This window comes from Accipiter gentilis, chromosome 21, assembly GCF_929443795.1.
Source record: "Accipiter gentilis chromosome 21, bAccGen1.1, whole genome shotgun sequence".
In the NCBI taxonomy this organism is placed as follows: Eukaryota; Metazoa; Chordata; class Aves; order Accipitriformes; family Accipitridae; genus Astur; species Astur gentilis.
The window spans coordinates 17214713-17227323 of NC_064900.1; the positions used below are offsets into that span (position 1 = coordinate 17214713).

The window sequence follows — 12611 nt, forward strand, 5'->3', positions numbered from 1 at the left end:
TTGTCCATTACTTCTTCAAAGAGAAAGAACACCTGCATTTCTATGCCAAAAACAGATGAGGGCTCACCTATGTTTTTTCTCTCTCTGTTGACATCAGTCCTAAGAAGCAGATGATACAATAACAGTAGATTCATAGAGGTTATGGTTTCCTGCTACACTTTCTCTAGCAGCAAAGTCTCTTTATGAAGTCTGTCCCCCCACAGTTATCCTGGTTTCACTCTTGGAAGGTATTTTGCTTTTCTCTTTTCAAAGCCAAGATGATCTTGTTGTTTCTGTTCAATGAACAGCCCCACTAAATCAGCACAACTGAAGGGCAAATAATCTCCAGCAGGCTAAGGGCTGAGGAACTTCACACCATCTGGGAAGTCATAACTGGGAACTGAATTCTCAGAGTTTGTCATCTATTTAAAATATGAACAGTTCTCATTTCACTAGCCCGATGCGTTCCATTTAAAGCTAGAACCATGCTGATGCAGTTCAGAGACCATAGAAAAATCTTCACAGAACCAGAACACTTTTATTATAGTGTTTAGACAAGTAATTATGAAGTATCATCCAAAATTGTTCTCAAAACTAAAATTTAGATTTAGCTTATCAATGTGATCAATTGCATCTTAGTAAACAATACAATTATGCACAGCTACCTTCCATTAAGAAATACTGTAAAATATATACAAATGTTGTTTCAGGCAAATGTCCTTTTTGCAAGTGCGCTGGTTGCATTTCTGAACAAGTGCATTTCTGAACTTCAGCAGAGTCCCATCAAGTGTACACAGAGGTCTCGCCATAGTGTTTTGTGAAACCACCTTAAGTACAAGTTTACTCACCTTTCAAAGACTCATGAAAAAAAAAATCACAAAGATACAAGATTTATATACATAAAGGCACAGCAATTCTGTTGAAACCATCTATGTTACAGTACAATAGAGTTCAGTCAGTGCCTTTCATGCAACAATGTTCACTAGCAAATTTAAATCCTCTTCCAGTAAAATTAACTGCACAAGGACTATATCCCTCCCTTTCAGTAAAAAGAATAACCAGCTATTATTTAATCAACTCAAAGTTACTACAGGAATTTGAAAGAAATACATCAAATGCTTTTTCTTTCTGCCTAATTTTGCTAGACTTTCAAGACTATTTCTCATAAAAAGAAAATAGTTTCCAACTAAGAGCAAAAGTGAAGTTTCATTTGTGCTAAGATGACAGACTAAGAGTTTTTCTACAGTGATAGTTTCATAAAAATGATATATATTATATAGATGCTGTCCTAGGAGGCATCGCCACCAGCCACAGAATAGCCAATTCTAAAGATAGATCAGGAAGTGAGATAGAAGAAAACTTTGAATTCAGAGGACAGATTCAGATCAGTTATAAATGAATCTATCATTAGAACTACAGCCCTGGTTGGTCCAGTGATCAGAAAGAAGACTCCATGCAATGGATACACCAAGCGTACTTCTCCCTGTAAATTGATTCAAGGTATTCTCCCCTTCTCCTTCCCCCAGTACCAACTTCAAGTTGTCATTTTTGAAGCTTCAGAGTTTTCCTAGACATCAGTTGCACTGAAAGAGTATTTGCACTTCTTACATCTGTCTGCAGCTGAATAATTAGAAGGCAGATTGCTTATTGCCATCCAGCTAATCAACTCCCAAAGCTTTAAGCTGTCGTTCAATCTCTTCATCTGATATGGTAGCAGCTTTTGATGTTGATGCAGATGGTAAGCCTCTGGCAGCTGATGGAGCTTTGGCCATCTAGAATAATACAGAAGTTCTCTTCAGTCAAAATAATACATATTATGACAAGCTGACTTCTAGAATAAGACTGTAGAATAAAGGCTGCTAGGATAAACTATTAAAAAAAGGGGATGAAGGGGAAGAAGCACATGAACTGGGTAAAAATAGCCATACCTTTCCAGAGATTTCAATTCCGATCTCATCAAGAACTTGGTTAACAATATCTTGGCTTTCTTCCTCTTCATCAGAAGCATCAAAAATATCATCCAGAGTATCATTAACTTAGAAGAAAGAAAAAAAATCCACACTGCTTTAAGCAAAAAGGTTACTAAAATTACCTAGTACTTTCTATCCTCCCAGAAAGTAGTAGTAATACTACTGTGTAAGATACTAACAAAAAGCACCTGTATATTGGAGAGGCTTTCTTACCTCTGCCTTGCAAAGCCTGTGAGCACAGCTAGAGCAACAACAGGGTAAGGCATGACTGCTTTTATAAAAATGTTTAGTTTCACCAAAATAGAGCAGCTGAACTATCTCCCCCTCTACTAGGTTTTAACTTTTCTTAAAAACATCTACAGTTTCATAGAAATCCCCTTCCTCTTCCTCCTCCAAGTAAGTTGCTAGATTGTTAACTACTCAGCTACTTTCTGAATTGCAACAATACAGTTCTGCACAGTTGAGGTGTTGTTCACATGTTGCTCCACAACATTGGTTTGAGTTCATACTACTTACTATGGCCAACACAGTGGCAGGGATCAGGATAGGAAGGAGACTGTGCGAGCAACACCAGGAAGTTTGGTGTTACTTAGTTTACAACAGGCAGATGCAACTGGGAACAAGAAACTTGCTACCCCCCAAGAAGTTTGTGGCTTAAATAAAAAGAGACAAAACCATCCCATGCCACCGTGTTATCAATAATTTCTAAATTAAGTGTCCATCCCCAGGAGAAAAAGCACATGCAGAACTATCAGCTACAGAAAGGGCAATTTTTCAAGTTCCCCTACCACTTATGCCAACAAGATTTTGAACTGGTCTCAAACCTTCTTCCCTTCCAGTATGTTGTTTCTAGAAGTATGATGGGTGTTATGCATGAAGATGGGAAGGAACAGATTCTAGATTTAGTATCTAGAGCTACTAAATGCCTAAGGCTCAGCTCCCCTGCTCAGACCTGCATTGTTCTGTTTGCTCTTCATTTTTGCTGTTTGTTTGCTCTTCATTTTTGCTGTCAATCTCATTGTAGAAGTAAAACTTCAAGCATCAGTATTTCTAGACTGGTTCTACCCTTCCCAGAGCACTGTGGGCTGTAGCTAGCTGTTCCCTGCAGTGCAGAACTTACTCATTTCTTCAGTCATTTCCATCTTCATGTTTTCCTTCTGGAAATTCTGCATAGTTTGTAGTGTCTTTTGTGGATCCATTTTCTTATTAACTGCTTGCATTGTCTATTAATATTGAAAAAACCCTTAATCACACAACAAGACATTAGTAAATACCAATATATACATTAAGAAGGAATAAGACTTTTCTAATAAAAAACGCTTCAGTCCAAATTTCACTTTCCTTGTACCTTTACATCCTGTGAGAACTGTAGACACAACAGATCAACAGTACAGTCTGTACCTAGTAAGAAATATTGCTATCTACTACCCTAATAGATACGCTTTTAAATGTATGCGTCTGTCTTGCACCATGACCATTCTCCTGGCCTTATATTAGGAAAAATCTGCCTGATCTAAATGAAAAGAATGGGACAATATTACCTAACTTGCAGGCTATACACTTTAAAGAGGTAAATGTCTGCAGGTTTTTCTATTCAGTAAGGAACACTTATTTAAACCACCACTAGAGGACAGGCATTAAATTGCAATTGTTTCTTTATGTTATAATTTAATGGAAAAATTACTTTTCTCTGAAAAACAAATATTGAAGTGTTCAGGAAGTACGTATTAGCTTAGGGTGAACCTTTGTAATGGGTAGCAACCTTTCTGTGACAGTGTAATAAAACTTCACCTGTTTTACTACAAGCATGTAGCCCTGCCTTTGCAGACACCAGTATTTAGTACTTTCTTCTTTCCTAAGAAGCAAGCTACTGTATCTCTCATGGGACACCAAAACCTAAATATAGACATGAGCAATTCAAACATAAAGTCTAACCATCTTTAAGAAGATAAGAGAGTTGATTAATTAAAAGGGATTCTGTCAAGCTACTACAGTTGCTACTGGCTTTGTAGAAGCTCTTCTGCCTTCATCTCTGAGTTTGTTTAAAGTGATAATGTATTATGCTTCTAATGTTACTTGAATTTCAAAGACTGTGTTCATAGTCACAATATTTGAATTTAAAAAGTTGTTCTGGACTTAGAAGGTGTTGGTTCTTTAGAATTCTTTTACAAGAGTTGTAGATGGAAATAAAAAAATATTTCCACTAAACTCATACAGAGTTTATGTATCTTCAGAAAATAAGGGTTAGATGCGTGATTAAAAGAAACAGGTAATTATTAACTGGACTTTATTATGTCCAAAATTAGTGCCATACATGCTAAAAATTATATAGAAAGTACTTTGAAAACTTTTTATTCATGTATTTGTCTTGCTTGTTGAGGCAACTGATTCCATATATTATTCACTGATGGTTGTATGAGATGAAGAATAGTTTATGATCTTCAAAATGAACAACTGAATACTTTTCTTTTTTAAGCTCCCCATGTTGATAAGGCAAAATACTCACTTTAAAAATTACCAGAAGAATTTAACACCTTCCTCTCCAATAATGTTACACAAACTAGTCCATAGAGGTACCTGCCATGTTTCAAAAAAATATTGCTTTTCTGCATGCTGGTTAATTTTTTAATTTTTTTTTTAATATTTGGGGGGCGGGGGGGGGTGTTTATGACTTACCTTCATAATTAGTCTAGTGACACTTTGGTTTTGAGAAATTTAATCCAAGATGTCTCATAGATAAAAACAAGTCAACCATGTAATAATTAAAAAGCCAGACCAACTTGTTTACGTGTAACACTTGTACGAATACGGAGTAAGCTGTTTAACTTGATTGCTTGTACAGTCAGAGGAGCCCCCCCTTTGTGGGCTAGTCATGGAGGATGGAAAGTTTGCTACAGAGACACAACTTTGTATCACTGAAGGGCTGATATCTGCCAACACACTGCTTCTAAAAGACATCTGACAGCAAAGCCTTGGCAGTTGTTACTTTCTGCACTAAGTTGCATTGCATTACTGTTTCACTGGCATGTAATAGGATTTAACTTGGACTATGATAAAAGCACAAGTCATCTACAATAATGCACGCTAATTCTGTTTCCTACACCTCAAGCTGAACAATCCTCCTTGCCAAAAGCAAACTCCCTATTTATCCATTCAAGGATAAGAGGCTGAAAAATCTGAGTTTATGAGATGAAATTTGTGAGAAAACCTAATGCAATACTGTTTCCTTAGAGCATGGAGAGTGAGAATGACAGGGAACTCCAGATTAGGTTTCCTTAGGAACTTAAGATCCAAAGCAATAAACTACTTTTTGCACAAGGCATAGAGCGACTGTGACACACTGCCTTGATTCCTAGATGAAGCATGCCCTACTTTTTCCCAATAAAAACTGCTTGTGACAAGGTATACAGGCCAGACGTGTAGTGGCACGGTTTGGGGTTTTTTGATGTATTAAAAGAGTTCTTCCACTGGCATTCGAGTTTATTTTTTATCACACAAACATTTCACAGATGTCTAGCCGAAGAAAATATGCTTCGTTAGGTGCTAACTGGCTGGATTGACTAGGCAAAAATTTCATTATATGAATCAAATTACATTTCCCTACTGTATGCTCAACACCATTTCGGATACTAAGCAATAAGTTTTATCCCTTCAATCATCTTACACAAAATAACACAACTTAACTTTTGCAACCTTATGCTGCATTTTAATGTAAAAGAATATCTTGTAATGCCTTACTTTTGCTGTAGTTGACATAGCTCCTGCCATCTTCATCTGAGAGTTCATGACCTTTGTTTGAGTTGACATAGAAGTGACTTTAGAGCTAACAGCGTATGTTCGATTTTTCTGCTTCCGCAGTTGTACAAGCTGTTTTGCTAGCACTTTACAGGCTTCTTTGTTACCAGTCTTAGCCATTTTCTTTATTTCCAGTTCCTGTTAAAAAAGATATAAGATTAATTCTACAGAATTTTCATTCAAACAAAGACTATAATTAAACCTCAACACTAATAATTAAATTCCAAAAGTTAAATATCCTCTCCTACCAAGGCTATTTAGTAGAATAAATGCAATGCTGTTATGATTTGACGAGAAGAAAAAAACACAACAAAACTGAATTATAGTATGGTAGCACACAGTTCCCCAAAAGACTTCAACTTCTGCATAATGTCACATTCACTTATATGTGCACATTAAATTCCATATCTGGATAGGGAGTAACAATGAAAAAACAAAAACAAAAACAAAAAAAAAACCCACAGAAGTGAAGAAATTATTATGGCCAGCTAACTATTAGTGTCATGACTCTAATCATCTTTGATTTCTTGCATTCACAGGCAATCAAGCCACATCACACCCATGGAAGAAATGTGGAGTTCATAGGTTCTTTTTAACACCTTGTCAGCCTTGAGAGAATCTCATAACCTTTTGGGGGAAGAAGTAGATAAAGTTAGATAAGCAATAATTATAGGCTCTTTGCCCACATAATTTAGCTGGACTTAACTTAGCACATAATAAAAGTCATGTAATTAGTCTACAACATGTGCTTAAACCTTAAGACAGACACTTCTGTCTTACAAAAAACCCCAAACCCCAATCTATCAATTCAAGGAGAAATAGCAAACTACTTAGCCCAGAGGCACCAGGGAAAGTTTTGGCACAAATAATCTTATCAGCTGGGTTTTTTTTGAAGTATGCCTTCTGATTTGTGACTTGGTAATGTAAGCTTTTCAACTAATTTTTCCTTTTCAGCCTTTTTAACGAGGGCTTGCCATAGTATCTCAGTTCTTTGTACATCTCCAATTGTACATTTTTATTTTTATCATCAAGTAAAAGCAGCCTTTAAAGACCAGCTTTCTCCTGTGATTCTTCAGGAGAATATACCTGCTACAGGAATACTGTTGCTTCGCTTTATGTACACTGCTAGTCCAGATAGTCCAGAAAACTGCACTTACAAGAAGATATATTGCTCTGAAAAGGTAAATACTGGTCACCAGGATATGAAAAAAGTCATGTTTAAAGCAAGTGTAAACTGACCCACTGCATTAGCTTTACTACTAGGAAAGATCATGGTTAAGTTTACTATAGAGATGGCACCGGCACAAGATCTTTTCTGTAAATCCATAATTTCTGAAAGGCGGTGTCACACATACTATTTTTAATCCAAGAAGGTACAGATCAGCAAATAAGGAGCATGAGACTGTTCAAACATTAGAGGCTTGAAATATATGTAAAGCTGTCCTCTTTGTAAGTAGCTCACAGAGACCACAAAACCAAGTATCTATAACATGCCCAGAATATTATCGCCTTTTCTCATACCTCAAGTATTGCAAAGGATAGAAGGGATTAGTTTGCACACTAGCAAACACTAGTTTGCACCCTAGTTTTAACAGCAAACATTTGAAAATAGGACTTTTCTCATCAAGAGGAAATTCAAAGCAAAATGCAAACCTACACCAACCATTGCCAAATCATTGCAGATAACCCAGCCGCAGAAATCAAACCCTATATATAGGTGATTTTATTCTTAAGGAGAATTTGGGTAAAGAGCTGAAATACATTATTTGCTTTTGAGAGGTTTGGGGCAAGCTTATTAAAGTCAGTTACGTTCTGGAAAAAAATAATCAAAATTCATACAGTCATATGAGGTTACCGAACTGAAACAGAACTGTCTGCATACTTTAAGGTATTTTTATACATTGAATTAATATTACTAGGTTTTCTCAGGGTAGTACCTCATAGTTAAGGGGAAAAAAAGTACATAACAAAATGTTCTGAGATTGACTGACAAGCCCTTGGTCCTTTTTCACCTGATCTAACTCTGAAAATTAATATTTATTGTCCATTGATTCTCTCAACAAAATAGCAATTTTTAACTTTTTCAAAGACATGTTTCATTTCTCCTTTCTTATTCTCAGAAATCCAACACTTCTGAAACAATTTACTGTAGTAATCAAAACTTCAACCTGAGTATTCAATGAAAATTAAGGTTATTTCCAGAGTCAAAATATTTCATACTGAAAAACTCCTTACCTATGAGTAACCTATTATATCTTACATGTTCAAGGCTTCCAGAAACAATTTCTCTGACCTTTTTTAGTTTATTATTATTCCCACCTCTTGGTACTCATGCTACTTGCTGCTATGAAACACCACCTCAGTAGCTACTGAAAGAGTGGCTGGATTCACATAGCTTTTCCCACAGTCTGAGCATGTCTTCATGCATCAAACCCCACCATCTGTCACATCCATTTATCCAATTATACTGCCATACACAGGTGCAACATCCGTTCACTGAATGCTCGATAGCTCACACACACTAAGTTTTAAATAGATCTTAATTTAGGCAGATAGTTTTACTTTATTAGCTAGTTTTAGGGAAGTTCTATATGAATGAAAATAACACCCTATGGAGTATTCATGATACCCTATGGTTTTTCAAGTACTCTCTCGCTGGAGAATCATGGTAACATATGATAGCACTGACACTTCTTTTAGCTTTTCCACCACAAGACTACTGATTTACAAGCCTGTTAGAAAAGAAACATTCTGAAGGATAGAGAATGCTAAGAATGGAAGGGAAAAATGAATGTGGTTATTTTATCTAAACATATTATTTCAGGCTTTTCCTATTTAAAGGCTGAGAATCACTTTTAGATAATATATTTTTTCCAACATAATTTTAATAATTGAAAAGTCAAAAAGGGGAAGACAACTTTTTTAGTGTTCAATTATTATACATTGAGTCGTATCTTCAGCACTTTGTAAGTTTTCTGTTATATTGGGGGTGTACCTTTGTTTTTAAAGAGTAAAATAAAGTTCCTAGTTCTACTTACCAGCTGTTTTTCCTGTTTTTCGAGTGCTGCTCTATCTCTGGTTATAGCCCTCTGTGTACCTCTTAACTCTCGATTTTGCTCTTTTATTATATCTGGAAAGAAAATATTTATAGCTGGGAAAAGTTTTCAATGCTATATAAACATTTTATCTGCTAAGCACTCTGCGGACATGCAGTGTGTTTGGCAGCCTCCTTTGTTCAGAATGAACTGTCAGCATTTCAAATATATGAAATATTAGCAAAATACAATTTTATGTATACAACATGATCATGTTTCAGCAGCATAGGCCATATCCCATAATAAAAAGGCTATTTTACCTAGTATGTTTCTTTGCACCCTAGCAATAGCCTTAACCACACAGTAAGTTAGGTGCACACACTTTTCTGCAAGTTCAACTAACTTAGCAATAACGTCCACTGTGAACCCACTGCTTTTCAACCAGTCAGGCCTAACTGCAACAGGTAGACCAGCTGAAGAAACCTTATATATGAGATCTGAGAGCAGTTAAGGAGTTCTCAAGTCCATTAAAACAGCAAAGATACTCCTAGATGCAAATCCTGGATCCTGCTCTTCTCTGTCCTTATTCTGGTTTGACAGAGATTACTCTCTTCCATAAACATACTGCATCCGCCAAGTCAGACTACAGAGCGATAGTGTTCGAACTTTTTCAATTAGCAGATGCTTAAGAATATTAAGATATGAAAGTGGAGGCCTTTATAGTGAATTTAAGTTTCCTGACAACTGACATAGCCAGCAGAAGCTTGAACCCTATCAGGTGAAACATATTATCCTTCATAGGAGTTTTGTCCACTGTACTATTTAAAAATCATTTACCAGTAACATCCACTTATTAAAGCAAGTATTATTTACGATATAGGCATCAATCATGCTAGTTGCAATTAACTTTTGTTAGAATTTACAGCATGTGCTTAGGTGTGATTCACCTGGGCAAAGGTAGAGAGGTCTGCATCTGACTCAGCATCCTCTGACCTTTTCAGAGGAAGTAAGTTAGTACTTTTAGGAAGAGATTCATCTACTCCTAACGTATGCTTCTACACGACATTAGATAAACTTTGGGTGGGAGTTTAAAAAAAACTTTGGGTGGTAGTTTAAAAGGAGCAGACTGTCACATAAACTTTGTTTAGAGCTCGCTCTTCTGATCCACAGAAGTAACATGGCAGGGTACTGCCATTGTACTTACAAAGTTTGAAGCACATGAAAGTCAATACAAACAGGCAGAGTTGCTACCAGAAATAAAGGCATGAAGGATAAATTCTAGACACTGCAGCCACCCTTTTGATTTTTTAAGGCTTGTGACAATTTTCCTACAAAAAGAAAGAAGCATTCACATTCTTCATTTCCACAATCAGAAATACTGTAAATGATCCATCACCGAAATTATTTCAGCCTTAATAGGTATGAACCAGAAAAAACCCAAACCTTCAGTGGCATTCTAATGAGACCATATACACTAACCCCTCCCACCAACTGTTTTTGGCCAAATAAATACATATTCCAAACTCCATGAAAAAGAGACCTGTTTTTACAGTGCTACTACTGCTCCAAGAACTACACAAAAAGCATCTTCAGGAGATGTAGACTTTTCAATGGACAATAACGAAGAGCTGAAAGATGACACGGAATATAACACTGCATTCTTCACACCAGCAAAGCAGCAGTGAAAATTATACTGAAAACAATGCTACAGGCAAGTAATTTTGAAGGTAGATAAACGTATATTACTTGGACAGCTGCATTTGCGAAAATGAAAGAAAAACCTTAATAGCTACACACAAGACTGTCTATTCTAACTACAATAACTATTAAAAAACCCACAACTCTTCATGTAGAAAGCTTGAGAAATAAGAACTTCAAGATGATAAGAAACAAGAACTGTACTTGTCAGGAGACAATAAGGGTGAGCACGATGCTTATTTCTGTTGTCTCTGATCTCACAAGCTCAAACTAAGGATTAGCAATAAACTGAAAACAACAACTATCTGCAGTTACAGGCCCTTTCATTTGTTTTTGCAAGCGAAGGCCAAGATGAGACCTTGGTTCTTGTTTCTCTGTGATAACTGACGCAAATTCTTTACTCCAGCAGACAGAAGAAGACGGGGCATTCCTGAGACAGCCTTTTTGCTGATAGCCACTCCCGTGTGTCAGGCCGCTGCCTCGCACACCAGGGTAAGGAGGAAGCACCTCCATTCCCTAAAACAGGTTGGACAAGAGACACCCAGTAGGGCTTGATCTGGCTCCTACAGTCCGCCTTGGTCATGGGAGAAGCTCAGTGCCATCTCCCCCTTCCTCCCCTTTCAGGTGTTGCACCAAGAACGGGAAGAGACAAGTGGCAAACGCACGTATTCTCCGCTGGTGACACACAATTGGTTGACGCACAGCGTCATTTTTGGCGAGCCATTTTCAAACGAGGACCCACCTGATTTGACACAGGGCACCCAACATGCCAGACAGCCAGCTCTGGGGCTCGCCAGCCCCCGCCCAGCCTCTGCCCCACCGCCGCGCCTGGGGCACACCGATTTGGAGGCCTGGCCGTTGCCCGCAGGACTGCTGCCAGGTAAGCGACCTGTTTCGGCTTTACTTTGGAGGCGGTTACTTCTGCGTAAGTTTTAGCGTTTTGTTGACAGACCGACTACAGAAGCATCAAGACCAACTTGTTTTAAAACCCGCGTACAAAGCCAAGCGTGCGGTGGCGGCTCGGCAGCCGCTCTGCGCAGCCGGGCAGCGGCTGCCGCCGGAGCCTGCGGCCGTGCTCGGACGCCTTCTCCCCGCCGCAGAAAGCCGGCTCCCGCAGACCGGCACCGCTCTGCTTCTCGGCTCCAGCAACTCTTCGCCGGCCTGTTTTGTCCCCTCGCTGCCAACGAGGGACGTTCCTCCCCCTCCTCCATCACCCACACACCGGGATCACCGAGGCCCGGCTCCCGCACCTCGCCCCGGCCCGGCCGCCCCGCAGGGCCCGATGCCCCGGGAGCAACCCCCCCCCCCCGCCCAGCCCCCCGGGACCCGGCCCGGGGACTCTCCCCGCCGCCCCGCCTGGCCCGAGCGCCGCCGGTGAGTCACCCCGGGCGGGCTGTGGCCTCCTCCTCTCCCTGCGAGTTCCCGCTCCGCCAGGACGCAGAGCCCGAGGCCGCCGCCCCGCAGGCGCCGCCACCGCGCCCGGGCTCCCGCTCCCCCCCGAGCCCAGGCCGGGGCCAGCTCCGCGCCCGGGACCGTACGGGGGCTGGGAGCAGCCGCCCCCGGGCTGCGGGAGGGGCGGCGGGGCCCTCCGCCGGGCGCCGGCGGCCCCGCGCCCCACTCACCGTCCACCGTCTTCTTCTTGAAGAGCGAGGCCATGGCGGCAGCCAGACCGGGAGCCGCCGGACCCCCCCCCGCCGCCGCCGCCTCAGCGGGCTCCTGCCTCCCCCTCAGGTGACCAGGAAGCGGCCGGGCCGCGGAGACCCGCCCGGCTCCGCCTCCCCGCCGGCGAGGGGCGGGCCGGGCCGCCTCGCTGCCCCCGCCTACCCGCTGGCGGCGGCGGTGGTGGTGGTGGTGGTTCGGGACGGCCGCTGGCCGTGGCGGGCCCGGGCCGCCTCCCCCCGCCGGGGTCTGCCGCAGCAGGGGGGGGCCGCGGGTTCGCTTCTCCCCCCCGCGGGAGTCACCGCCCGGGGCGGGGCGGGGCAGCGGTAGCACCAGCACCTCTCCGCCGGGTTTCTCTGCGCGCTGGGCTTTGGTCACCCCGGGCGGCGGGAGAGGCGCCCCGGGACCCTCCCGGGCGCCGGGGTGGCGAGCCTGGGAGCCGGCTGAGGGGAGCGCGGGGAGGCCCCCGCCGGCC

General features: G+C 41.2%; 1 protein-coding gene across 1 annotated transcript; it reads right to left on the bottom strand.

Moving 5' to 3' along the window:
- Positions 1–497: 497 nt before the first annotated feature.
- Positions 498–12247, bottom strand: CHMP2B (charged multivesicular body protein 2B). Its single transcript, XM_049824797.1, has 6 exons — positions 12100–12247; positions 8783–8874; positions 5688–5882; positions 3070–3172; positions 1908–2014; positions 498–1751 (listed from the first exon to the last, which is right to left on the bottom strand). Exons 1-6 carry the CDS (start codon positions 12131–12133, stop codon positions 1638–1640), a joined length of 645 nt encoding a protein of 214 aa, XP_049680754.1. The 5' UTR covers positions 12134–12247; the 3' UTR covers positions 498–1637.
- Positions 12248–12611: the final 364 nt, after the last annotated feature.

Excerpts from the sequence above, each read along its gene's own strand:
- CHMP2B (XM_049824797.1), bottom strand. The coding sequence starts at position 12,133 with ATGGCCTCGCTCTTCAAGAAGAAGACGGTGGACG. Across the intron at positions 8,875-12,099 it reads CAAGAAGAAGACGGTGGACG|ATATAATAAAAGAGCAAAAT; the intron begins GTGAGTGGGGCG and ends TTTTCTTTCCAG. Across the intron at positions 3,173-5,687 it reads CTATGTCAACTACAGCAAAA|ACAATGCAAGCAGTTAATAA; the intron begins GTAAGGCATTAC and ends CAATATTAATAG.